This window comes from Capsicum annuum, chromosome 2 (assembly GCF_002878395.1).
Source record: "Capsicum annuum cultivar UCD-10X-F1 chromosome 2, UCD10Xv1.1, whole genome shotgun sequence".
NCBI classification, from domain to species: domain Eukaryota; kingdom Viridiplantae; phylum Streptophyta; class Magnoliopsida; order Solanales; family Solanaceae; genus Capsicum; species Capsicum annuum.
Window position 1 is genome coordinate 29,771,814 of NC_061112.1, and position 27,807 is coordinate 29,799,620.

General features: G+C 33.1%; 1 protein-coding gene and 1 long non-coding RNA gene across 2 annotated transcripts; one reads left to right on the plus strand and one right to left on the minus strand.

The window, feature by feature from the left end:
* Window positions 1-21,489: 21,489 nt before the first annotated feature.
* LOC107858436 lies at window positions 21,490-26,783 on the plus strand. Its single transcript, XR_001670961.2, has 2 exons — window positions 21,490-22,009; window positions 26,472-26,783. It is a non-coding gene; the product is annotated as an uncharacterized LOC107858436 (long non-coding RNA).
* Window positions 21,756-25,257, minus strand: LOC124895058. The gene is made up of 2 exons (XM_047405521.1): window positions 22,406-25,257; window positions 21,756-22,311 (listed from the first exon to the last, which is right to left on the minus strand). Exon 1 carries the CDS (start codon window positions 25,184-25,186, stop codon window positions 23,867-23,869), a length of 1,320 nt encoding a protein of 439 aa, XP_047261477.1. The 5' UTR covers window positions 25,187-25,257; the 3' UTR covers window positions 21,756-22,311; window positions 22,406-23,866.
* Window positions 26,784-27,807: the final 1,024 nt, after the last annotated feature.

Consider the following 27,807-nt stretch of genomic DNA (forward strand, 5'->3'; position numbering starts at 1 on the left):
TTTGGTTTATGTGGTTGCACGCACTGGTCCCTTTTAGCTAGGGGAGATCTAGGCCTATATAGCCTATGGGTTCCTTGATTATAACAGTTGTGCAACATAATCCAGACTAAGATTTTAAAAGTTCGTGCAAAGCCTTGTTCCCTACCCCAAAATATTATTTATTTATTTATATATATATATATGATTATGTGCATTGGATTTTGAATGATTTTGAACTATTGATCATGGCATGATTTAATCCTGTATCCTTGAGTTACATTCTAGTGCTCAACCCACTAATTGTCTCCTGACACTGTATCCCCACGCAATGTAGGCACCAAAAATACTTCTATTTTTTCTGTACAGTGATGGGTGATCGTTGGATAAGCTCATGAGTCAGCTTAAAGTGGTGAGATTCCATATTTCGGAAGACCTCATTTCATGATTTGGTTTCCTTATGTCATATACTTTTTTTGGTCTAGTTTTGGCTATTGTCGGGGGCATGTCCCAACTTAGACTAATTTTGGTTCCATCTAGAGGCTTTGTGGAGTACTGTGGACTTGGGGTTGGTTATTGAATTCTTAGACTTCTTTTGAGTCATACTTATCTATCTTGTTTTACGTTTGAAATTCAGTTGTTATATTATATTATTTTTTGGTTGACTAGGCGAAGGGGGTGGTCTCTGGTCCTTAGTGGACTTGAGATACCCATCACGGCTAGGCCCTAGTTTGGGTCATGACGTGATCCTTCAATCCCTTCAACTTGGTTGGGGCCATTCTATAAGGAGGAATAGAAATGTTCTTGGTGCCCGGCTTAACATCAATAGAAAAATCAATATCATGATCCAGAGGCAAACTAGGCAAACCCGCAAGAAACATATCCATATACTTACAAACAACACAGACAGAATTCAAGAAAGGAGGTGAAACAACACTAGTATCATGTATATGAGCCAAATAAGCTAGATATCCCCTCTCAACGAATCGATGATCCTAAACATAAGATATGACTTTCTTGGGTTCCAAATGAACCACACCCTTCCAAGCTATCCTTGGAACACTCGGCGAAGCTATAGTCACAGTCTTAATAAAACAATCTAAGATAACATGATGAAGAGCCAACCAATCCATACCCAAAATAACATCGAAATCAACCATATCTAACACAAGCAAATCTACCTAAGTCTCATGGCCACAAAAAGTTATAACATAAGATCGGTACACCTGATCCACTACTAAAGAATCACCTACTGGGGTAGATACACGAATAGGCATAGCAAGAGTCTCACTAATAGAATCAAAACCTAAAACAAAATACACAGACACATTGGAAAAAGTTAATCAAAGATCAAATAACACAAACACAAATCTGAAATAAACAGGGACGATATGTGATCACAGCATCTGAAGCCTCTACCTCGGGTCTTGCTGGTATAGCATAACACGAACCATGACCACCAAATGGTTGAGTTGCCCCATGATCACCAACTGCCTGAGTGGCCCCACGACCACCCCCACGAGCTCCACTACCTATGCCCCTCATATCTCTGGTAGCACCCATATCTATCACTACTGAAATAGAAGTAGTTCTAATCACACAAAGAGGACAGTCCTTGGTCAAATGGCCAACCTTATCATATTCAAATAAACATCTAAAGCCCGCCTCAATGGGAGAAGGTACCACTAGGCTCGAATAACCACCCTGAATTGCTGAACCAGAAGATCGACTACCTGAACTCAGCAAGGCCGCGTACACTATCCTACCCTGATATCCACGAGAACCTCTAAAATCTTTACCATGAGAAGTCTGACCTTGAACTCACCAAAATGGTGCACCTTCTTGGCGCCTCCCTAAGATGCTCTAATAATACCCTCTTTTATCTTATCGTGATCCACAATGCTCAAAAAAATGCTCTAAATATAATAATCTAATAAGTAGCTAACACGAGACTCAGGGGAGAGTCCCCTAGCATTCCTCCTAGATGGGGCTAATCCACAAACCCGTCCACTCCCTCGAGTTCATCCACGACTCAAGGCTCGCCCTCTGGGAGAAGGCTCCATATCTCTGACCTCGCGAGACCTAGTCAGCACTATTTGTGCAGAAAGAGTGAAACATAATTCGAAATACAAGGTATATAAGAAATTTGCATGATAAAGAATAAATGAGGAATTTTCTAAAGATATCATACAACCTCTCGAAGATAGGTATTTATGTCTATGTACCAATCCACAAGACTCTGTTAGACATCTCGTTCTTACACCGTTAAGACCAATGAAACCTGGCTTCTCTGATACTAATTTGTCATGACCCAAAAATCTATAGGCCATGATGGCACTTGTCGCGGCGAACCTTAATAAGTAAGCCTATCATACAAACCCATACACAAAAGAGAAAAGGACAAAAATAACCCCAAGGTAACACTTCTAGAATGAAGCCGAACCATACAAGTATAATAAATAGAGAATAAAATAACAATGCAGCCATAACTCCTAAAACCTTGTGTCAACAGTATAAGAACGTATCTAGTACAACTTAAATCCATAGAAATACATAAGATATCCAAATACAAGAGAAACTATGTCTCTGAAAAGAAAGTACAGACATAGTGTATAAAGAAAGGTAGTAGAAGGCATCCGAACGCCTGAAAATCATCAACTACCTTAAAAGCTCCAACAATCGCTTAATTCAAGCAATGTAGGGTGCACCCAAACCCGAATCTACACTGAAAAGGTAAAATAGGAGTGATTATGGTCCATTTATACTCAGTACGCAACATAGACCGATCAAGCAAAGTAGAAAATAAATTACACAAAATACACACTAAGGGCACGTCACCTGCAATCAAAAAATATACCACAATGGTAGCCCATACCTCTTGCACTAACAGTCCTAATATATATATCACAAATACAATATCAATAAAACAAGTATAACATAAGTATACATCATATCACATGCAAGTATAAATAGAGAAGAACGTGTATATACAGGATGGTCAAGTATAAGTAACAGAATATAGATCAAGTAGACATATAATAAGTCATTATCGAAATCCAATCACAACATTAATCATTATAAAGAAAATGTAATTTATAATATGATAATGATTATGATGATGCATGAGAACATTGATATTGGCATACAGCCTTGAGATTGGCAGACAGACTTGAGATTGATGCACAGCTTTGATATTAACATAGCCTTGAGCAATATTCAGTATTTCCAGTGTTTCTTATAATTCCAGTATTTCCAGTGTTTCTAAAACACATACATAACATAATACACAAATCAAGTACACATACATGACAATAAGTAAATACAAAGTAATAAAATAAACAAGTGAAATGATGCATATGATGACATGAGAATAATGATGCAGGGTTCACAACTATTCAAAATAAGTATTTCCAGAACCAATCCACATGATATAATTCCACAATCAGTTTATATGAAGTATTTCCACAATCAACCACAATATTACAATTCCACAACCACGCGAGTCAATATCTACTCGCTATTTCCTCTATCCACATATTTTCCACATGGTTCACAAGCCCACAAAGTATGATTATACCACAATACCCCAAATACACCACTATAGGCATTTTTAATAATACAATTATTCTCATATATTCAAGGCTATCAAATTATCACAGAAGACCCCACATGGTCACAGATATCACATGATATCTTAGATTCAATAATTAAATCTTACTTAGGACCTAACACAAGCACAACATATAGATAGACATATTTTATGAATAGTTTCCACCCTTAACATGTATTTTAGTATACAATTAACGACCCATCCCAATCTAAAGAGTTAAGCCACAACCTACCTTGAATGTTGAAATCGGTCTGCCACTCTTTGAACCCATGACCTTATTTCTCAAGAACGATTCTGAAATCAACTAAAACTAAGAAATATAGAATCTATGCATCAAAACAAACTCAATGATACCCAAATTGCCTATTTTTGGTTCGGAATAAAAACAGACCCCCGAAATGAATTTTCAAAAAAGAAGGGCAAAATTGTAACTTTACTTCAAAAATATGTTCTCCTTATTTTTAGAAATCTATAGCTGAAAATTCAAGTCAAATCAAGTCTAAAACGAGGTTCAAATCAAAGAAAAAACTATTTTTAAGCTTTACCATGTAAAACCTTTGAAATCCGTGTTAAAATCAAGAATCGAAGTTGTTTTGAAGGTAAAATTAATGAAAAATTAGTAATTATAGGATTAGGAACATTATTCAAATAAAAATGAGTGAAATTGGGGTTTAAAATCAAGCCCTAAGATTTTTAAGGTTTTGAGAAATTAATCAAGAAATTTACTAAGAAAATGATAAATTCTTGCCATAAATCCATAAGAGAATCAAGAAATAGATGTTAATCTAGATTTCCAAGCACCCACAAGCTTCACTTTTAAGATCTCACACAATTTAACAGTTAGCTCTCAAGAGGCAAGGTGAAAAAATGAGCAAAATCAGTCAAAAAGGGACTTTTTATACTTGCACCAGGTTGCCAGGCAAATAAGGCATAAATCGGCCTCCCCAAATGAGATTTACCCGATATTTTCAATGTTGCATCAGCAAACTAGTACACCAGTTTTAAAGTCCAAAATAAACTTTGATGAAGACCTCAGGATTCGTTCGGAATACGATATACTGTAATCATTCTAAATTTGATGCTTCAGACTCAATGGAGATATCATATTTTTTAAAAAATATCATTTTCACAGAGTTGACCCCGAAACACGACATCACAATTTTCCAAATCAAGGATCAAAATGAGATTTAAAATCCATAAAATCTAATCAAATATGTTACCAATCTAAAATTAATATTTTAGATCTGTTGGCTCAGTTTGTTCAATAATTTGTCGCACGAATCAAAAGATAACCACATAAGTCCGAAATAAGGCTCTCAAAGCCTCCAAAAATCACACTATCTCACAAAAGCCACCAAAATATATTGGGAATCATTTCAATCACCCCTACATCTCAAAAATACCACAATGCAACTATGAAGAGGGATAAAATAGTCATTTCACATAGAAACACATATTTCATGAAATTTTCATGTCTTTCTGGCTCGAAAGGTCCAAATTAAAGTTTCTTTAATTCAAATCCCAATCTCAATTCGTTTTCACTTGGGTTTCTCCTTTAATTTTCTTTAATCTTGAAAAATATGTTATTGGTCTAAAATTTCAATTTTACCCTTCTATTTTCAAAATTTATTTTAGGGGTATGTTTTGACCCCGAATTAGAAGTGGGAAATATGGGTACCATTGACTATATTTTGATGCGTACAATCAATATTTGTATGTTTTAGCTGATTTTGAATTTGGTCATGATGTGAAAGCTCATTGATAAAGGCTTATTTGTTTCAGTTTTGGCATTCGAGGTAGGTTATGACTTAACTTTCTTCAGACTGGATTGGCAATTAATAATAATGTAAAAGCATTCTATGGGTATGGGGTTGTATTATGAAAAATGTGTTTAGGTGATTTATGTGTGGCGTGGGGGTGTTTGTTGATAATATTTGATGATTTTGAGACATTACTTGTTATATGTGATCATGTGGGATCTTATATGATGTTGTTGGCCTAATATTGATATATGTATGCTTGATTTCACTCTTTTTGGTAGGAAAAGCCTAAATTTTGGAATTTATGTGGTATTAATGAGAAAATCTTACATGTTTTACTTGATGATTTATGAATTGTATTGGATCATGGATGGTTGGCTAATTTAAGTGAATTTTTGGCTCAAATGGCTGGTATATTGATTGGATATTGGATATTCTTATTTTGATTGGTTGTGAGCATTACACCCTCATATTATATTCATTCATGAAATATTTGTACCACCGTAAAAATACTGGTTTTTCTGACAAAAATGTGACATCTTTAAAAACTCTCTATCGATGTATGTGCCGAAGAGGAGTTATAAATATTAGTATTAGATATTGGTTGTATATGGACTGATGAACCCCCCATGAGTCCTACCTCGGAAGCACAGCTCGGTAGGTGTATACGGAGGTTATATGACGACCTAGTGCATCATCTTCATTGTATTCCATATATTGTATGCCTATTCGGTGTTGTATTTCTATTCTTGATGTGATCTAGCTACTTGTATTTCTTTCCCATAATTTTACCTGGTATATGTTTGTAGCTAGGTTTTCTTTTGTATTTATATTTGTTATATGTGTACATAGTTGAACTGCTAGTGAAGACGGAGTGGACTACCATTTGGGACATTTTTTTAATGTAGACGTGCCCATAATTTATGTTTATATACTTTATTTTATACTTTACTCAATCAATCTATGATACCTACTGAGTACCAGTGGACCATACTCATCCCTAATATTCCCTTATTGTGCAAATCTAGGTATGAGTGTGCCGTACGAATAGCTAATTTAGGCGGCATTTGGAGTCTATTCGAAGTGTCAAATGTCCTATGCTTCAGAAGTTGGCCTACTATCTCTTCCGGTCTAATTTTATGTCCTATTTAGGATTCGGAGATAGATTTTGATTTCTTCTGGATTATTATTATATCTTTGATATTCGAGATGTATTTAGCCATTCTTACACTGTGACACCAGATTTTTGGAATATTGTAGGGTATCTTTGATTATGCACTTTCGCTATTATCATATTTTTATGGTTCGGCATTGTTGTAGAAGCCTTGCCTTGGGTTTTGATGTTGATTTCTTATTTCATATGAGTTTGGGTAATAGGCTTACTTGTCAAGGCTTGTCAACCCAATCTCGATAAGAATCAGTACGCTACACTCGAGCAATCCACGAACGTGTGGCCACAAGTGTGATCGTGACCCTTGATTTTGGATTGTGACATTAGATGCGGAATTGAAGAAGAATGAAAAAGCACCCTATTTAAGGAGTTTAAAGTTCTTTATTTTTTATTGTTGTTGCTGCATTTTAAGCGAGGGAGAGAAGAGAAGATAAGAAAAAAAATTATGGTGGATGAGAGTTTGATCACTTCTTTCTTCATTATTTTACAAATAAATTGACTAATGAACTAATTACACTCAAAAAATGTAGGCAATTTTCTTCCAAGAGAAAATAAAAGGTAGTATTTAAATTTAATTAGAAATTAACAATCATTTCTTAATCACTAATACTTAAAAAAATTCAATTATGATTATATTTATGTTTGATTTTGTTCATTACTTTTTTGTCATTCTTTTCCTCATCCTTTCTTTATTTAATACGATTCAGCTTAATTTAAAAGTAAATAGTCTCAATTGAACGATCAACCATATGCTTTAATTACTAGAGTTCAACAAATGGTTATTTTCATGAAAAATGTATAATTTATAATTTTTTTACAAACATTAATATTCATGGATATTTTGTATTTTCTTTGCACAGATAAGTACACTAGTGATATAAGCATGAAGAGCTCAAGGAGTACAAGATCTTTCCCAAAGTTCATGGCTCGGATATGCAAGTGAATTGAAGACCTTTTTGGAGACATTTCAAGCCTTGTCCAAGTGAAGAAAGGAGGAGGGGTCTTACACTCAAAGGGTGCCACTCATTAAGGGCATAGAAGACCTTTTACACTCCAAATATACACTCAAGAGGCGCCCCAAGTAGGGCTAGTATGGTCTTTTAAGACTTCCTTTCTACACTACAAAGGAGCACCCTTCATTAAGGGTATTTTAGTCATTGTTTGTAATAAGTATAAATAGACATTTGTAATAAATCATGGAAGTTATTATAATGCTCTTTGAAAATTAAAAGTGAGATGCTACAATCTTTACTACTCTTATGTTATACACATCTATTGGTCATGCGGTTTAACAACCATCATTTATTTATAATTTGTTGGTCATTTGAAATTGATACATGATGTTCTGCAAATTTCCACCTATCACAACCCAAAATAGGATCATGAACGGCGCAAAGGAGTTTAGGACTCCAAAGCAATCCTCGTCAGATTTCTACAAAAAAATAGGACAGAGTTTCCCCTATTTAGGGCCTAACAAGAAAATTTCCTATCTCAATTCAGCAACAAAACAACCCAACAGCACAACCACCACACAAACACCAACATAATTCACCATAGATCATCAATAACTCACCAATACCACCAACTAACAATCCGAAATCCATCTCCAAAAATAAGAGGAAATCAAATACTCTACAAATCCAAAATAATGAAAGAATATTCAATCTCTAAAGACATGACTATGGAGAAAACTAAGAGTTTCCAAGAAACAGAACATAACAAATAAATAAACGCCTGCCCACACGAACAAATACAGGGCTCGCCAAGAAAATGTTACCTCGAGCTCTCTAACTAATGTAATCCTCGTCGTCACCTACGTTCTCTATAAAAATAATAGCGAGGGGTGAGACACTAGCTAAGTGAATAATAATACTTAACCATAACCGTTTTAGTGGGGACTAGTCAGAAAATATCACGAATAAAAGCACATTCAGAAAATAGTAACAATAAACAGTATCATTGTTTCATGTAAGCCAAGTGAACCAATAGTTCAGTAATAACTCAAAAAGCATCATATCAGATCAAAAATTACATATTTGGGAGGTTTTCAAGAATGAATCATGTAATCAGTTTGGCATTCTTTTTCATCAAGAATAACCCATAACAGTGGACCCCTCATAAAGGAGTACCATATTACATGTAAACTTGAATAAAAACACATGTCAAAATACATCTCTCTCATGTAAGTGAAGAATATTCACAGTAATAATATCATATCTCAAACAACAATTTCAATATCATATCAACTAAAAGACTTTCCCCACATGCAATTTCAAAGCATTTTGTAACTCATTGTTTCATCAAAATCATGTATAAAATATGCAAGTTAAGAAACACAAATTATGGTAAGATTACTACTCACAGTACACTTGTTGAAATACCAAACTTGTCACCCCGAACGATTCATATCACTTTCTTTGATCAAATCTATAATCACGTTATATCAATATCGGGTTTATTCTCTTATTTTAGTCTAAATCATAATAAAATTAGACTACTCAACCCTCAAGGTTTCATGATAACTTTCAATTCATCAAACTTTGTTCCAAAATAATACCTTATTACCCAAAATTCTTGACTTTAACAACTAAATTTAAATACCCAAAGTAAATTACCTAGACTTAAGAATCACTATAATGATATAGGAAAAAATTTACCTTGAACCTAAAAGAATTTTTCGATCAACCCTTAAGCTTACTTTTTTTTTCCCACTGAACAAGCAATTTGGTTTGGTATTCTTTTTCCTGTTTTGGCGTGAGTGCAGGCAGAAGTACTGCCTTGCTAATCTTGGCTATTTCCTTCAAGTTAATGGGAAAAATCCCTCTTAATTTATATATTATACTATTTCCCATTCTATTTTAAATTTGGGCAGAAGGCACGCCCTTTTTTCTTTTCCCTTTTAAATTAGGCTTTAGACCAATAGCCCAATTTCTCTTCTTTTTCTTTTTCCTTTTCAACTAAAATTTGGGATATTACATTATCCCCACCTTAAGAAATTGGGTCCCCGAATTTTAAAACAAATGCATACCTGAAGACTGAAACAAGTGAGGATACTTGAGTCTCATATCTTTTTCTGACTCCCATGTAGCTTCTTCAATGGTATGGTTCTTCCATAAAACTTTCACGAACACAAATTCTTTTGAACGCAACCTTCTTACTTGTCTATCAGTAATCGCAACCAGTTTCTCTTCATATGTCAAATTCTCATCAATCTACAAGGTCGGTGCTTCAAGCACATGAGAAGATCTGATACACACTTCCTTAGCAGGGGGACATGGAATACTAAATGGATGAAAGACATCTCGGGAGGGAGTTCCACCCGATACACCACTCCTCTTATACTCGCAAGTATCTCATAAGGTCCTACAAACCTCAAGCTTAATTTACCTCTTTTTTCAAATCGCATCACACCTTTTATAAGAGAGACTCATAGAAAAACCTTATCCCCAGCTGTGAACACCAAATCTCTTTTTCTCTTATTTGCATAAGACTTTTATCTGCTTTGAGCTATGAGCAACCTCTGTCTAATCAATTGGACCTTGTACATAGTATCATGTACCAAGTCTGGTCCTAAAACCTTAGCCTCTCTAACTTCAAACCACCCGATAGGAGAACGACATCGCCTACCATACAAGGCTTCATATGGAGCCATCTGAATTCTTCACTGAAAACTATTATAGTAAGAGAATTCAACTAAGGGTAAGTAAGTATCCCAACTACCTCCAAAATCAAGATGCAAACTCTCAACATATCTTCCAAGATTTGTATAGTACGCTCAGACTGTCCATCTATCTGCGGATGAAATACAGTACTAAGATCTACTCGGGTACCCAATGCTTCTTGGAAAGATCTCCAAAAGCGTGAAGTGAACCGTGATCCTCTATCAGAAATGATAGACAATGGAACTCCATAAAGTCGGACAATTTCATCCATAAATAACTGAGCATATTTCACTTCACTATATGTAGTCTTTACTGGCAAAAAGTGAGCAGACTTAGTAAGTCGATCTACAATTACCCATACAGAGTCATGGCCTTTAATGGTTCGCAGTAGCCCGATTAAAAAATCCATGGTAACTCTTTCCCATTTCCAATCTGGAATCCTGATCTTTTGCAATAATCCTGCTGGTCGTTGATGCTCTGCTTTAACCTGTTGACAAGTCAAGAAACTAGAAACAAAGTAAGCAACATCTTTATTCATAGCAACATCTTTATTCATACCTTCCTACCAGTACAACTGCTTCAGGTCATGATACATCTTAGTAGAACTAGGGTGTATGGTATATCTGGAGTTGTGAGCTTCCTCAAGAATAGCTCGTCTTAACCCATCTGCAGTTGGTACACATAATCGATTACCTACTTAAAAAATACCATCATAATCAATACTCATCGTCTTATTTTGACCATCTAGTACATCATCTCGATATTTACACAACTATACATCTTCATGTTGAGTAACCTTTATGCGCTCTACCAAAGAAGATTTAGCTTGAACACAAGCCAACAACACCCCTGACTTCCCAACACTAAAACTGACACCTTTTCCTTCAAGTTTCTACATATCATTCGCTATTTGCCTCTTTCCAAGAGCTATATGTTCCAAACTACCCATAGATTTCCTGCTCAAAGCATCAGCCACCACATTAGCTTTCCCAGGATGATACAAGATAGCACAATCATTATCTTTACGTAGTTCCATCAATCGACGCTACCGAAGATTTAGATCTCATTGTTGAAAAATGTACTTCAAGCTCTTATGATCAGTATAAATCTCAATAGCTTCACCATATAAATAATGCCAGCAAATCTTAAGAGCAAAAACCACAACAGCCATCTCCACATCATGGGTAGGATAATTCAGCTCATGCTTCTTCAATTGTCTTGAAGCATAATCAAATAACATGATCATGTTGCATGAGAACACATCCTAATCCAATCCTCAAAGCATCACGAAATACCTTGAATCCTCCAAAATCTGATGGTAAGGCTAAAACTAGTGCAGTGGTCAAATATGTTTTGAATTTTTGAAAGCTTTGCTCACACTTTTCTGTCCACTGGAACTTTATATTTTTCTGTGTTAACTTGATCAATGGAGCTGCAATTTTAGAGAAATCCTGCACAAAATGCCTGTAGTAATTGGCCAAACCGATGAAGCTGCGAATCTCTATAGGTGAAGTAGGTCTAGGCCATTTTTGCACTGCTTCTGTCTTTTTAGAATCTACCGTGATACCTTCTTTGGAGACAACATGCCCCAAAAAGGATACTGAATCAAGCCAAAATTTGCACTTTGAGAACTTAGCATAAAGCTTATGTTCCCGCAATGTCTACAATACAGTCATCAGATAATTCTCATATTCTTCCTAGCTACGAGAATATATCAGAATATCATCAATGAATACTATCACAAATTTGTCCAAAAACGGCCTGAACACCCTATTCATCAAGTCCATGAATGCAGTAGGAGCATTGGTTAACCTAAAAGGCATCATAAGGAACTCATAATTCCCATACGAGTTCTAAGTATTGTCTTGGATATATCTTCCTCCTTGATTCTATGCTGATGGTAACCCGATCAGAGATCAATCTTTGAAAAATGAGTAACTCCTTGTAACTGATCAAACAGGTCCTTTATACAAGGTAACGAATACTTGTTATGTATTGTTATCCTATTTAGCTGCCTATAGACAATACACATTCTTAGAGACCCATCTTTCTTCTTTACAAAAAAAATTGGTGCACCCCATAGCGATATACTTGGTCTGATAAAACTCTTACTAGTAAGTCTTACAATTGTTGTTTGAGCTCCATCAACTCTGCTGGTGCCATACGATATGGGGGTATAGATATTGGCATAGTGTCATAGGACAAATCAATATCGAAGTCTATCTCTCATACTGGAGGTAATCCTAGCAACTCATCAGGAAATACATCAGAAAATTCCTTCACAAGGTAGCTCCTTCAAAATAAGTGATCTCTCCCTAGAATCGCTTATCATAACCAAGAGACCCATAAACCTTTCTTCAATAGTCGTTGGGTCTTCATAAAAGATATAACTTTACTAACATCTGGAACTTTACCCCCTTCCAATACAAAACTAGATTCGTTGGGTATCTCAAATCAAACTATTTTTGCATGACAATATATGGTAGCATAGCAAAGAGATAACCAATCCATGCCCATCAACACATCAAAGCCAATCATATCAAGTACAATCAAGTCAGAAAGGGTATCCCTACCTTCCACCATAATCTCATAATCACGGTACACATACTCAACTGATAAGGAATCTCCCATAGAAGTAGCAATAAGTAAAAGACAATCTAACATCTCAGGTTGTCTATCAAATCTCATAGTAAAGTATGAGGACATATAAGAGTGGGTAGAACCCGAATCAATCAAAGCATATGCATCAAAAGAACAAACTGAAAGAATACCAGTCTCCACTGCATTCGAGGACTGAACATCCTATCTAGTAAGTGCAAAGACTCTCGGTTGGCCTCTACCAGCATTTCCTTGTGCCTAATTTCCAGCAACCCATTCCCCATTACCTAGACCTCTATTTCCTGTACCTGTAGGATTACGAGTAGCCTGACTAGGTGCAGCTACCTGACCAGAACCTTGACTAGCATTTCTCTTAAGCTGAGGGCAATCCCTAATACGATGACCTAACTTTCCATATCGAAAACACTCTCCAGTCAAAACACGACCCTGACCCATATATGATTTGCCACAAGTTTGGCAGGATGGAGTAGTGGTATACATCTGGCCCAAACTACGATATCCCTGAGATGCTGAAGACCTCTAGGTACATTATTTAGAAGGTGGCTTATCTGCAGCCTGTGAAACCAAATTTTTCCCTGTCTGATGGCCCTGATATTTTCCCTTATTTTCCGCTCTCTGATTCGTACTTAAGTCACCACTGAAAGATCCACCCATCTTAGCCTTCTTACGAACCTCATATACTGCCCGCTCCACATGACCCTTGTCCTCAATCATTCTAGCAAGATCCACTATCTCATAATAGGTCAAGACTTTTATCTGTAGAGCCACTGCATTATAAAGATGAGCAACCAGTCTATTTACAAACTCTAGACTCGAGCTTTTTCTGTGGACACCAAGTATGGAGCATATCTAGCTAGCTTGCAAAACAGAGTATTATAAGTTGACACATCCATATCTGGAGTTTGAACTAATCTCTCAAACTAAGCTGCATATTTTTGTTTCTGACTTTCAGGAAGAAAGGTATGCATGAAAAACTTAGTGAACTGGTCCCATGTCAGAGGTGTTTCTCCTACAAGCCTTCCTAGCAATAAAGTATCATATCAAGTGTTAGCTATGTCCTCCAACTTATACGATGCAAGCTCCATAGCCCTCTCACTAGAACACCCTAATGCCTGCAGCGCCTTGAAAGTACCATCCAAAAAGCTCTGGGGATCAACTGAACTCTGAACTTGTGAATTTTGATGAATTCAACTTTAGAAACTCCTACAAAGATACCTCCTTGTTTCCAAAGTTGTAAGTCTGAATAGGTGCCTGGAACTATAGCTGAGGTTGTACAGTATTGCGTTGACCACCCTTCTCCTGTCTATCTAAACGATCGGCCAAGTCCTCTATGGCTCTATACATGGAAGCAAGTACCTCAGTAGTACTACCCTCATGAGATGGTGGAGGTGGACTAGCATTTTCTGTAAGAGTGGGCTCTCTTAAACTTCTTAGAGTGGTAGTGCGATTTCCTGCGGTATCACGACTACCCCTACCTCGACCTCTTCTGTGGGATCCACCTCTTTTCCTACCAGTAGTTGCTCTATGAACCATCTAATTAACAAAACAAGTACAGTTAGATTCATCTAATTGATCCTAAACGTCACACACATACGGAAGAATAAGAAAGAAGATCAAGACGCATCCTATCATGCTCTCGCAGAATCACAATTATAGAAATGGCCGCAACATAACCATAATTGAGATTCTACTACTATCGTGTGCTCCATAGTCACGAAATTAACCTGTCTCTCTGATACCAAATTTGTCACAACCCAGAATAGGATCATGACCGGTGCTAAGGAGTTTAGGAATCCAAAGCAACCCTTGTCAGATTTCTACAGAAAATCGGACAGAGTTTCCCCTATTTTTGGGCCTAACAAGAAAATTCTCTATCTCAATTCAACAACAAAACAACCCAACAGCACAACCTCCACACAAACACCAACACAATTTACCATAGATCGTCAAAAATTCACCAATACCACTAACTAACAATACAAAATCCATCTCCAAAAATAAGAGGAAGCTAAATACTCCACAAGTCCAAAATAATGAAAGAATACTCAAGCTCTAAAGACATAACTATGGAGCAAACTAAGAGTTTCCAAGAAACGAAACATAACAAATAAATAAATGCCTGCCCACACGAACAAATACGGGGCTCACCAAGAAAATGCTACCTCGAGCTCTCTAGCTAACATAATCCTTGTGAGTAATAACACTTAACCATAACTATTTTAGTGGGGATAGGTCAGAAAACATCATGAATAAAAGCTCTTTCAGAAAATAGTAACAATAAACAGTATCATTGTTTCATGTAAGCCAAGTGAACCAATAGTTCAGTAATAACTCAAAAAGCATCATATCAAATATTACATATTTGGGAGGTTTCCAAGAATGAATCATGTAATCAGTATGGCATTCTTCTTCATCAAGAATAACCCATAATAGTGGACCCCACATAAAGGAGTCAAATATCATATCAGTATCAGTATGTTAGTTCTACCTTCCCACTAGTAAGGGTTGTAATAGTTATCAGTAAATACAAAATGCACTAGGTCTAACGATCCCGTCGTTAGCTACGGGATTCAAATCAAGGTCGACTCTCATTTATACTTTCTTTGTAAACAATAGATATTCATATAAAAGCATTTTTCAGAATCGTACATATCATTTAAAGTTCATATCAAATACTGATACATGTAAACTTGAATAAAAACACATGTCAAAATACATATCTCTCATGTAAGTGAAGAATATTCACAGTAATAATATCATATCTCAAATAACAATTTCAATATCATATCAAGTAAAGGACTTGCCCCACATACAATTTTAAAGAATTTCGTAACTCATTGTTTTATCAAAATCAAGTATAAAATATGCAACTTAACAAACACAAATTATGGTAAGATTACTACTCACAGTACACTTGTCGAAATACCAAACTTGTCACCCCGAACGATTTGTATCACTTTCTTCAATCAAATCTATAATTACGTTATGTGAATATCGGGTTAATTCTCTTATTTTAGGCTAAATCATAATAAAATTAGAGTACCCAACCCTCAAGGTTTCATGATAACTTTCAATTCATCAAACTATTTATCCAAAATAATACCTTACTACCCAAAATTCTTGTCTTTAACAACTAAATTTAAATACCCAAAGTAAATTACCTAGACTTAAGAATCACTATAATGATGTAGGAACAAATTTACCTTGAACCCAAAAGAATTTTCCGATCAACCCTTAAGCTTTTTTTTTCCCACTGAACGAGTAATTTGGTTTGGTATTCTTTTTCCTGTTTTGGCGTGAGTGCAGGCAGAAGTACTGCCTTACTAATCTTGGATATTTCCTTCAAGTTAATGGGAAAAATCCCTCTTAATTCATTTATTATAATATTTCCCATTCCAGTTTAAATTTGGGCAAAAGGCACGCCCTTTTTCCTTTTCCCTTTTAAATTGGGCTTTAGCCCAATAACCTAATTTCTCTTTCTTTTTTGTTTTTCTTTTTAACTAAAATTTGGGATATTACACTACCTATATTTGCTATGTTATCATTGATTATTTAGTGAGTGAAAAATCTTTCAATGCAACTAAGAGGGTATTTTGATTGACTTATTTTAAGTGTTTTTCGCTTTAACTATTTTTGGTGTTTGAAAAGGCTATACAGTCCTTTTATGCACTGAGCTTTAGACCACATAAATATAAAAATAAGCCAAAAGTCAAAAGTTGGGTATTTTCAACTTATGACTTTTAGCTTTAGCTTATAAGCTACCCTTTAAAAGTTAATCCAAACATCCTCCAAGTCGTTTATTTTTTGTAATGAACCTCTTTAACTTTTATTTTCACGTAATAAAAGTGCTTCATTTTCTAAACTAGGTCAAATGGCCAAGAACAACTTATTTTTTATGAAATATTATGGCTTTCTGTAGAAGGTATTCTCATTTCTTTTCACACATCATGAATTATGCTTCTATAATATCATGGAGTAATACATGTATTTAGTATTTGCTGGAGTTAATTGCACTTACACATACAAAAGGTGATTGCTAAAATTAGTTAATTTGTAGGCTTTTATAACTTCTGATTACTCAACACACATCAACATTCTAACTGTGATGTTTACCTTTATTTTTTTCATAGATACCAAGCTGAAATATGTGTTATCAACTGCCGCTGCTAAAATTTAGATTTCACATTATTGTAGCATACCTCATGCATAAGTTGAACCACCTACATGATCATGAACAATCTATTATTTTTTATTTTCTAGAAAAACTGAAGAAGCTAAACCATATAACTTTGTCCTGCGAATAAATTAACTTTATTTGGAGAATCCTACCACAAAATAGAACTACCATAAAATAGCTTTGAATATACATAAGATTTAGGCCTTAAAGCTTGAATTCCTACAATTATTCTTGAGAAATTATATTCAAGTTCTTAGATCAATATCTATAGTGGTGTTATCTATAAATGAAATTTTTTCTATTCTTTCATCTTGTTTGCATGTTATTATTTATCTCATGTTTTATTTTGAGTAGTTGACATGACTATGATTATAAATATTAAGAAATAGTGGGAGACATGATTGTAATGTCTATTATATATTTGGTGTTAATGTACTTCAATTGTAATATCCATCTCCTTGGCACTTCTATAATGGACACTATTGAAGTTATCAAGATGAGTTTAATTTGGAGTAAAATCTGCTGGAAGAATCTTTTATCGGCTCTTGATTATTTTGATCACATTTTTCTTTCAGGTTAACTAATTGTACGCATCCAAAGGGGCGATGAGAGAACAATGTTAGTGTTCTTATGCAACTTCTAGAATTATGGTGTTCTTGTGCTTCCTTCTCTCCACATAATAAATTCATACTTCACGAGATTAATGATGGATTCTTTTTTAGGACTTTTTGTAAGAATCAGACAACTATTTTGATGATAAATTTTCATTAGTGATATGCTGAACCATCATGAGATTATGTTTCTTTATGCTTCTATGTTTCTCAACTTACTCTTTGGAATGTACTACTCTAAAATATTTACTAATCAACTGACCATGAGTTAAATGACATATTGTATTCTCTATTATTGAACTTTTTTTTCTGTGCGATGTTAGCAGTGTGATCTAGCAAGAGTGATTATTAAGACTTCGAACATACATTATTTCCTTATAGAGGAGAAAATTTTCTACTAGATTATGATTTATAATGTTGACAAATTAATTCATAATTGATCGAACACTTCTACTTGAGTGCAGGTCAGTTGAATATAAGAATTCTCTAAAGTGCTCTTGAATAGTATGAGCAAATAGCCCATTAGATGAGTTCAAGAGCAATTATTAAGACTTCGAACATACATTATTTTCTTATACAGGATAAAAAATTTCTACTATATTATGGTTTATAATGTTGACAAATTAATTCGTAATCGATTAAACACTTCTATTTAAATGCAAGTTAGTTGAATATGAGAATTCTCATAAATGGTTAGCTTGAATATGAGAATTCTCTCAAGTGGTTAAGCTTGAACTCATTTAATGGGCTATTTGCTCATACTATTCATCAGAAGTAAGTTACTCAAATGATATGCATGGAAGGTTTTGCCTGCCTATTTTAATTCTCAAGGAGGGTTTGCGTAAATCCAATATGATCTCTTTATGTAAAGAATAGTTATGTGGAATTGTACTCGGTATGTTATTCTATATAGAGAGTAGTTAAAATATTTGTAATTTAATCATGATGGTCGTATAGTACCACAGAATGATTTTCTTTATACTTAAATTACATTGTGTTAGACGTTTCATAAAGTATTTGTCTAAATCATATTATTATTTAATGCAAAATGTTTTGTGCTTGTGGGAATCAAAACTTTGAGTTTCTCTTATTGAGTTACATTTGTTTGATACTACTCTTAAGAGAAATTAATAAGAGGTGCAAACTGACTAATATGATCATATTTAATCTTAATTTGATGAATTTTTAAATTAATATGGTATAGTTGAAAAAAATGATTAATTATCGCTTATTCTTAAATATATCAAGTATTTTGAGAAAAAAATTTTAACAAACATATTAAGTAATTTAAGACACGAAGGGGGTATAATAATTCTCTCTACATAAAGTACACAACTTTATGCAATTATCTATCTTCTTTGTTTTAAAAGGATATAATTTTATTTAGTCAATTCAAAAATAAATGTTTATTTTATTCAAATTATCATTGTGTCCAATAGAACCCATCATTCTATTATATTATTATTTAGATCATGCTTTTTAATTTCATTATTTGAGACAAATATAAGAACTATATATTGACTTTAACGTTGGGCCCGTGCATACTTATCTAGTTTATATAGAAGAGTGAGTTATGCGACGACCAAAGGCATTATAGTCATTTCACAATCCAAATTAATCATCCAGAGCCCAACTCTTTTTGTGGACCCCATTTTTCATTCAATCTTTTCTCTCTTCTTTAAAATGCACAACTTCTGACTTCTCACCTTAGTGAATTAACCCAAAAGAAAGTTCTCAAAATAATTTATAATTTAATGTTTATTATACTATTTTAAATTAATATCATTTTAATAAATTTTGAATTCCAGTTGTTGCATTTAATTGACAATTGTTCAATCAAAAAGATTATAAATTTTTATTTCAAGTTATTTTTTGATAATAAATTATTAAAATGCTCTCAAATTGTATATGAAAAGACCTCCCTCTTTAATGCACAACTTGAAAAGAATTTGAAAGAAAATTTTAAAATTATATAGCATTTCATATATGTCAGCATGAGAAATATCATTATGTAGAGTATACTACTTCATCTATGATCAAACTTACTTTGATACTTTTTTTGATTCACTAAAAATTTAATGTTACATAAATTCAAAATACATGAATATGTAATTAAGAATTCTTTCAATAAACAAAGAAACGAAACGAGACAAAAGTATGAAAGATAAATAATTTCTATTACAAAGAAACTAAAAAATTTAAAACAATTGAAAATACTAAAGGAGTATAGCTATACATTTTAAATTTAATAAGAAATTGTGTTATAAATAATATTTTTAGGATAATTTGATCAATTTTTAAATTTTAGTGGTGTACAACCTTTTTAAAAATAAAATAAAAAATTAAAACCTATATAATAATACTATAAATCGGGTTAAAAATAGGGGTGGGCATAAATACCGAAAACTAAAAAATCGAACCGAATTAATTCGGTATTTCGGTTCGGTGTTCGATTTATTTTCTTCATAAATTCGGTATTCGGTTTGGGTTTCGGTTATTGAGTATATATAATTCAGTATTCAGTTTAAACTGAATTATTATACAATATACAGGCTATTTACTACACAACCTAATTATTATTTAATAATGTACACTAGCCCACCCCAATTAATCTTTAGGTCCAATCAGCCACCCCAATTTAATAATGTACACCAGCCCAATGTATGTAGTCACTACTTTCTCTAGTCTCTAAGTTCAGTTCCTTCTAGTCGGACGTGTAGTATTTCTGTTGTCCAGCTACTAAGGGTGTGTGTCCTTCTAATCCTTGTGAAGTTACCCTTGTTTTATAGTTTTCACTTTACATTTGTTTAAGGTGTTGGAAACGAATATCCTGTGTAGTGTGTACATATATAATGCCATTTTACTTTTAGTTATGATTTTAAGTCTGTAAAGTTCTATTTCGATAAGTGACATTTTATTTGTCATTGTTGTGTAATACTGCAACCCCTTCTCTAAAATGTGACCTCATTAACATTAAATGTCTTGTCTCAAAAATCCAGGATAAAGTATGTCATTGATGTGTGTTTCTTCCTAAAATTTGACAGAACATATTAGATTGGAAATACAAATTGACTCGTTTTGAGATTTATCATTTGCCATTTGTTTTCCATAACAATGTCGACTGAGATACTGAATCTCAGAGTTAGCAGGCCCAATTAGCAATTAGTTCTATAGTGTTAGAAAATAGTCTAATTTACAAACATAATTTAGCCCATTAAAGAGGTCCAAAATTAAAAAATCAAAATTATTAAACCGAACCGAACTGAACTTACATACACCGAATCGAACCGAACTAATTCGGTTCAATTTTTGATACAACTAAATTGAGAATTGAAAATAAAATAAAAAATAAAAAAAAAATCAAACCGAATTCACGAACGTCCACCCCTAGTTTAAAAATTACTATATTGTAAATCATCATGTAAAGTGTCAAATTTGATAAGTATTATTACAAAGTGATTGAGAATTTTGAGATATTACTAAGATCTCAAGAAAATCAAAAATAAATTAACATAATGAAAAAGAAAAATAATATATAAAAATCAGTCTCTTTTTTGTCATAACACAAAAAGCATATTTATATTCTTTTCATTTTAAAAGATTTATAAGATGTTTAATTGATAATAAATTATGAAATATTATCAAACAAAAGAATATTGGGCCTGCGCATAGTGTGGAATACATCATCTAGTATATATTACTATTATATATAAGGGAGAATCTCAAATTTTGGTAGTCCTCACAAGGACATTTTAGGTATTTCATTTCCTTGGCTAAGTGAATTAAGAGAATACACATGGCAATTGATGGTATTCTTTTGTTAAATATTTTCATTTTTGCTCTTATTCTTTTGTTAAGGTCATTTTCACTTGTGTATTTGTAATTGGTCTCTTCTTATCACTTAATAAATTATCTTTTGATTAAACTTCCTTCATTTAAAATTTTTTTTTTAATTCAAAGTTGGGCTACTTGGCCCATTTATTAAAAAACAAAGTAAATTGTTTACACCCGAGTCAAAAGTGACTCGGTCCATAAAAACAACAATAAAATCTACCAGCAATATCTGGTCTTAACAAATGTGGAAAAAGGAAAGTTACCAGACCTTCCATCCACTATACCAAACTATTATTGCTGCCACCATTAATGAGCTGCTCTTGTCCATCTTTTTGAAAATTCCACGAAAATGATACTCCTTCAAACGGTTCTTTTCTCAAGATCTCCAACAATCGAAGTTCTTCAATTGGTTCCTTCAGATCGGAAGTTTGGGAATACCAACCAAGGTAAGAATTTCATTTTACCTTCAATTTCTTTGATTAACTTTCTTCTTGTGCCTATTTTGACAGAAATCATCCTTTACATTTCCAAGCTGAACTACGGTTTCTATTTAACCTCCAAGTTGCAATGATACTATGGTTGCTTCCAGGTATCATTCAAATCTCATGAAAAGGATCTTAATATAGTATTTGACCTCTTTGATAATCGCAGATCCTAAGATCGTTTAGATTCTTTAAATATCATCTTTAATGGATTGAACCCAAATCAGGTTAATACCACCATCTTAAGTTGATATCCCCCAAAACTAAAGCCACTTAAAATTAGCCATATCTTCTGTGAATGAACACTAATCATTAGACAAGTAAACACATTACTAATAACCCATGAGTCTTGGTAACATACCATTATTAACACCTCAAGCTCTCACCAGCTGCATGGTATAGTGACCAACTGAAAATTATTCAGACCACAAGTATATTAGTAATTGTTTACTTATCTTTCTGATTATTGTCCATTATAGTCATCGTTAAATAATATCAACAACCTTATGATGTTGCCCCTGCATCCTTTGTTTGTCTGATCTTCAAATTAGGACAACTCTTCCTATCAAGTAGAATGATTTTCTTGCCTTTTAATGGGACTTCCTGAAAATTATGAAATTCATAGGTGCCTGCAAAATCAAAAACTAGGTTAATAAAATAATCAGCAAGAGTATTTCCCTCCCTAAAGGAGTGTTGTACTCTTACTGTCAAAAGATCCTTTAGCCTTCTAATAGAGTTGACCTCCATTGTCATACTCCAAGGAACTTCCCAGATACCATTTATAATATTCACCATGGCCAAAGAATCTGTTTCAATAATAATATTTGAATATCCTTTTTCCCAGCAGTAATGAACTCCTTCCTTAATGGCGATGGCTTCAGCTACTAAATTAGTAGACTCTGCTAATTTTATACCTTTTGCTCCCAACAATTCTCCATAATTATCTCTCACATAAAAGGCTGTTGAACTATAACCTGGATTACCTCTAGACGCTCCATCTGTATTACACTTCCACCATCCTTGTGGAGTTTTATTCCATGTAACCACCTTTCTATGAAACTCTGGACGGTAAGCATCGAAAAGCTCGACCATTTGAGGCCATGAATTGGGAATTTCTGGATAATTAAATTTCAAACTCATAAATTTATGAATTGTGCTGGTGATATCCCAAAACAACTTGCTTGTTGAATAGCTCTCCCCATGTAAAACAACATTCCTCCTTTTCCATAAAAACCACAAAATAATGTTAGGTACAGCTTGAAAAATTACTTTCTGTCTAGAATTACTTTGTGCTTCCCACCAAACTGTCAAATTTTTTTAATTTGAACTCTGGGATCAATAATACCTGCAACAGAAGAAAAATAATTCCAAACAGAAGTAGCAATCTCTCTTTTCAAAAATAAATGCTCCATTGTTTCATTTTCCTGCCTTGAACAACATGAGCATAACTGAGAGATATTAGGGTTCCATTTTGCTAAAGTTGCAGCCACAAGAACTCTATTAGTCCATACTCTCCACCCAAAAAAATAAATTTTGAAAGGTAAGCCTTTCACCCAAATCTTCTTGAAATAATCAGAAGCCTCCACTTTCTTTTATCAGTAGTTCCCAAGCAGCTCTGACAGAAAATATTCCAGAGCTAGTTTTAAGCCACCAAGGTTTATCACTCCCATCACTTTGTCTGACACAATCCATATGTTGTTTAATAAAATCAACAAGATGGACTGGCACATGGTTTTCCATCTCTATGTAATCCCATCCAGTATCCTTCAAAAATACTTCAATATCAATTAAAGGATGGCATGAAGAAATATCTAATTGAAGAGTGTGTAAAGGTCCCAAACTAGTCCAATTATCATACCATACAGTAGATGAACCCCGTTTAGGTTCCCACCACAAATATTTCTCAATACAGTCCCTATTTTGGAGTATGAACTTCCATTGTTGGGATCCACCTTTCCATTGTACTAGAGTTGACAATATTTATTCCACATATAATGTGACCATAAAGAGTTTTGTGTTCTAAACCTCCACCATAGTTTTGCATGCATAGCTTGGGAGATTTCAAATAGAGATTTGAACCCCAAACCCCCTTCTTGTTTAGGAAAGCACACTTCAACCCAAGCAGCCCAGTGCTTACTTCTACCTGTCACTTTGTTACTCCAAAAAAAATTGGCAAAAATCCTATGCAACTCCTTTATGACACATTTTGGGGGCACAATTGCTGAAATCACATGAATCGGAACACTTTGCAACACACTTGTAATCAAAACCTCTTTACCACCATAAGACAACATATTCCCTTTCCATAACTGTAGCTTAGATTTCACTTTATTAATAAGATCAACATAATGTTCCTTTCTCTTTCTTGAGTGTGTTATAGGACATCCGAGATATTTTAAAGAGAACCGGCCTCTAGAGATACCTATACTCTCCTCTACCAGTTGCCTCACATCAGCTGCAATATTTTGATGAATATAAAAGGCATTTTTATCCTTGTTGACCTTTTGACCAGATAGATATAACTTTTGTTCTCTGCTCCCCACTTCATTAACAATATCCATGAGAACTGATTTTGGGAGCTTTCCTTTCAAATCAATCAACACTTTTACCCTTGCACAAGTTGGTCTAGTTTTATTAATAGTGGCTAGATCAAGTTGGAGGGGTTTCCCAACTGCGGAATCTAAAGAAAAAAAGCATTCTTTAACAAAATACGTGGGTAAAAGGTTAGGAAATGATATCCATGCCATCGCCTTAGTGGTTTCCTCATTAATTCTGAATCTTGCATCATATATTAAAGTGCGCATGAGATATGAATACCCATCTTTGCACTTAATATAGAAAGCTCCTTTAGATATCAGATTAATAAAATCAGCATGTTGGGTAACGCGTATGAGAATGTGTTTACTACGAAATAGACCAATTTGACAATCTCCTTTGATATCACATTGTAGAGGTATAATCAACCTCAATTCTTCAAGATCTGACCATTCATACATGAATTTTCCTATCACTGCATATTGAAGATTCTCCATCCTGTTCATAATATCCACCTCCTCCTCAGTCCATTTGATGTGTGGAATTCCTTCAATCATGACAATTTCTTTGCGGCTAATGGATCCAGATTGTTGAGAATTATTCGTCACTGCCCTTGCATAATTCTCAAAAGGCAAATTAGGGTTCATAGAAGTGGTTTTATCAGCTTTAGGGATTAAAGATGAAAAGGTTGTTGAGGTAAAAGGATGGCCAGCCACCATAGATGGCAGACCGTCGGCCAAAACACTCATAGGATCACGTCTCCTGCATTTTAAATTAATAATCACTTTTGCTCAAAAAATTATTCAAAAATAACTTTCATATAAAATCAAAGTTAGTAATAATTTCCAACTACACCTTGTAGTAAATATTGTTCAATTCCTTAAAAAAATATATAATAAATAATATAATTTAATCAATAATAAATAGTACATTGCCTTTATTATTTTTTTAGTGGACATGAAAAAAGATAAATCAATAATTAAAATAGGGTGAATAGTTTTTTTTTTAAAGAGCGCGTAAATAATAAACACGACAAGTAAATGGACTGAATGGAACAATCTATTAATTTAATTTAATTATTATTTAATATTCTTATAGATCACTATTAAGTTAGTTTATGCAAATCTTCTAAATTAAGATTGTAACCATTTTTTTATATACTTGAAGTCATTGAAATATTTTGTTATATTAGATTGAAAAAAATAAATTTTGCTAAAACTCTTGTGACATGAAATTATCGGTGAAATAAAATAATAAATATCGAGATAAATTTATTTTTATCTATAACTGAGAAATTACATACCCACAAACTCAATAAAATATCAATATTTTTTATTTTTGATCATCATTGAATTGTCATTATTAAAATATTAATATTTTTTATTTTTGATCATCATTGAATTGCCATTATTAAAATATCATCATGTTATTTTATAAAATATTGAATTACTTATGGTCTTTTGATATATTCTAATTCTCCAATAATACTTTCTTCTGCATAAATAAAAATTTATTTAAAATTATCCAATTATGTGATTAAAAAGTTTAATAATTATAAAACTTATCAAAATGCATTTAATATGTCGGTCATTGGATTATTTTAATTATAAAGTAAAAAAATAATATAAATTATTTTTTGAATTTAAATTATTAAATTTTATATCATGAGTTTGGGTCCGAAACTAGTGTATATATATTACTACTATATATAAATGATCAAGCAAGCAGGTCTTGGTCGTCATGCTTGCTTGCCGGTCAGGGGCATTATAGGTAGTTCAGAATTTTGATGCTTTAATAGCATTGTATTTGATTTCTTTATGTGTGTGCGTTTTCAGTTTTGGACATAAAAGTCAAATCATAATTTTACTTTTTACTACTATTGTGCCTGCAGAAAAGCAATTGCAGGTGGGCCCATCTTTTTGACTTTCTTTAACGCGCTTTATGTTTTCTTTGCATTTATTAATTGTAATTTGTGGACCCCAATTAATTGAAATGACAATTGCATTTATCATTTATATTTGGATTGTATTGAAGATTGAAGACTATCATTGTGGTGCTGGCTGCTTCATCCTTAATTAGAGATCAAGGATTCAATATTGGGCATGGAGAAAACTTTATTGAGAGTACTACCCCTGAATGGGGCCTTATCCGATGCGAATTTGAATTAGTCAAGCTCTAATACGGGTACCAAACACCAGATGGAAACCAAAAAAAAAAAAGATTGAAGACTACTAACTTTTTGTATCTAATTAACTTGAGTCATTTTCTTAGCTATATTTGTTTTCCATCTAACTTGTATTTAAGATATTCAATGTTCAATTTTAATTCTTTTAAATGTTTACCAAATGTGGTGCTAAAAGATTAAAATAAAATTACTTTATAATTTAATTCTAATGTTTTTATCTAATTTTAATTTAGTATAGTTTAAGAAGATAAAAGAAATTTCGAATCTTGATAGTTTAAATAAAAGATATTTAGAATGTGAAATTTGAATTTAAAAAGCTTCAAAAAAGAAAAAAAAAAAATTTTAAGCAAATTAAAAAAAAAAGTAAGATAAATAACTTAAAACAGAGAAAGTATGTTTTCAATTTTTTGTTTTATCGTTGCATTCGAACTTGTGTATACACCTTTTAAAGATGCTATAAGTTTTAAATATAGGGGTATTAATATCATCGTTCAAAAAGATGTTTTCAAATTTTAAAAGTAAATTAGTTTCAATTAATATGAAAAATCGATTACCCGATCATTACCGATTTAGGATAAAATAAGATGACATAAATCGATACAAAAAAATTATTACAGTGCAAATTATTAAATTTTATTATCAAAAATATTTTTATATATGACTTACGAACATATCTTAGAATATGTTTGAAAGATTCTTATAATTACATAAAAATAAAAATATAATTTTTTGTACGGGTTCTATCATCTAGTCTAATATATATTTATTTATATTATAGAAGAGTGAGTTGGAGGACGATCAAGGGTAAAATTGTCATTTTATAAATACTCTAGAATATTTGTTTCTATTATATAGTCTTGAGAAAATGGCCAAATGTCCTCCTCCCCCCACAACCTTTACCTCAATTCTCAACTACACACTTATACTTAGCCGGGGTCCTATGACCCCCTGAACTATTTAAAAGTGAAATTATTACACCCCGAAAACCGACATGACAAGAGAGTGTGTTTCACTCTCTTTTAAGAGAGTAAGAACGAAAATATATATTAAAAATTTATTTTTAATATTTTCTTTACATAAATATATATAATTTTAATTATTATTTTACTTTATTCATTTTCTTTTTTCTTCTTCTTCTTCAAGAACTCAACAATGACATCCAATTCAAGATTAATTTATCATCTT

Coding starts and splice junctions, on each gene's coding strand:
- LOC124895058 (XM_047405521.1), bottom strand. CDS start 25,186: ATGAGTGTTTTGGCCGACGGTCTGCCATCTATGGTGGCTGGCCATCCT.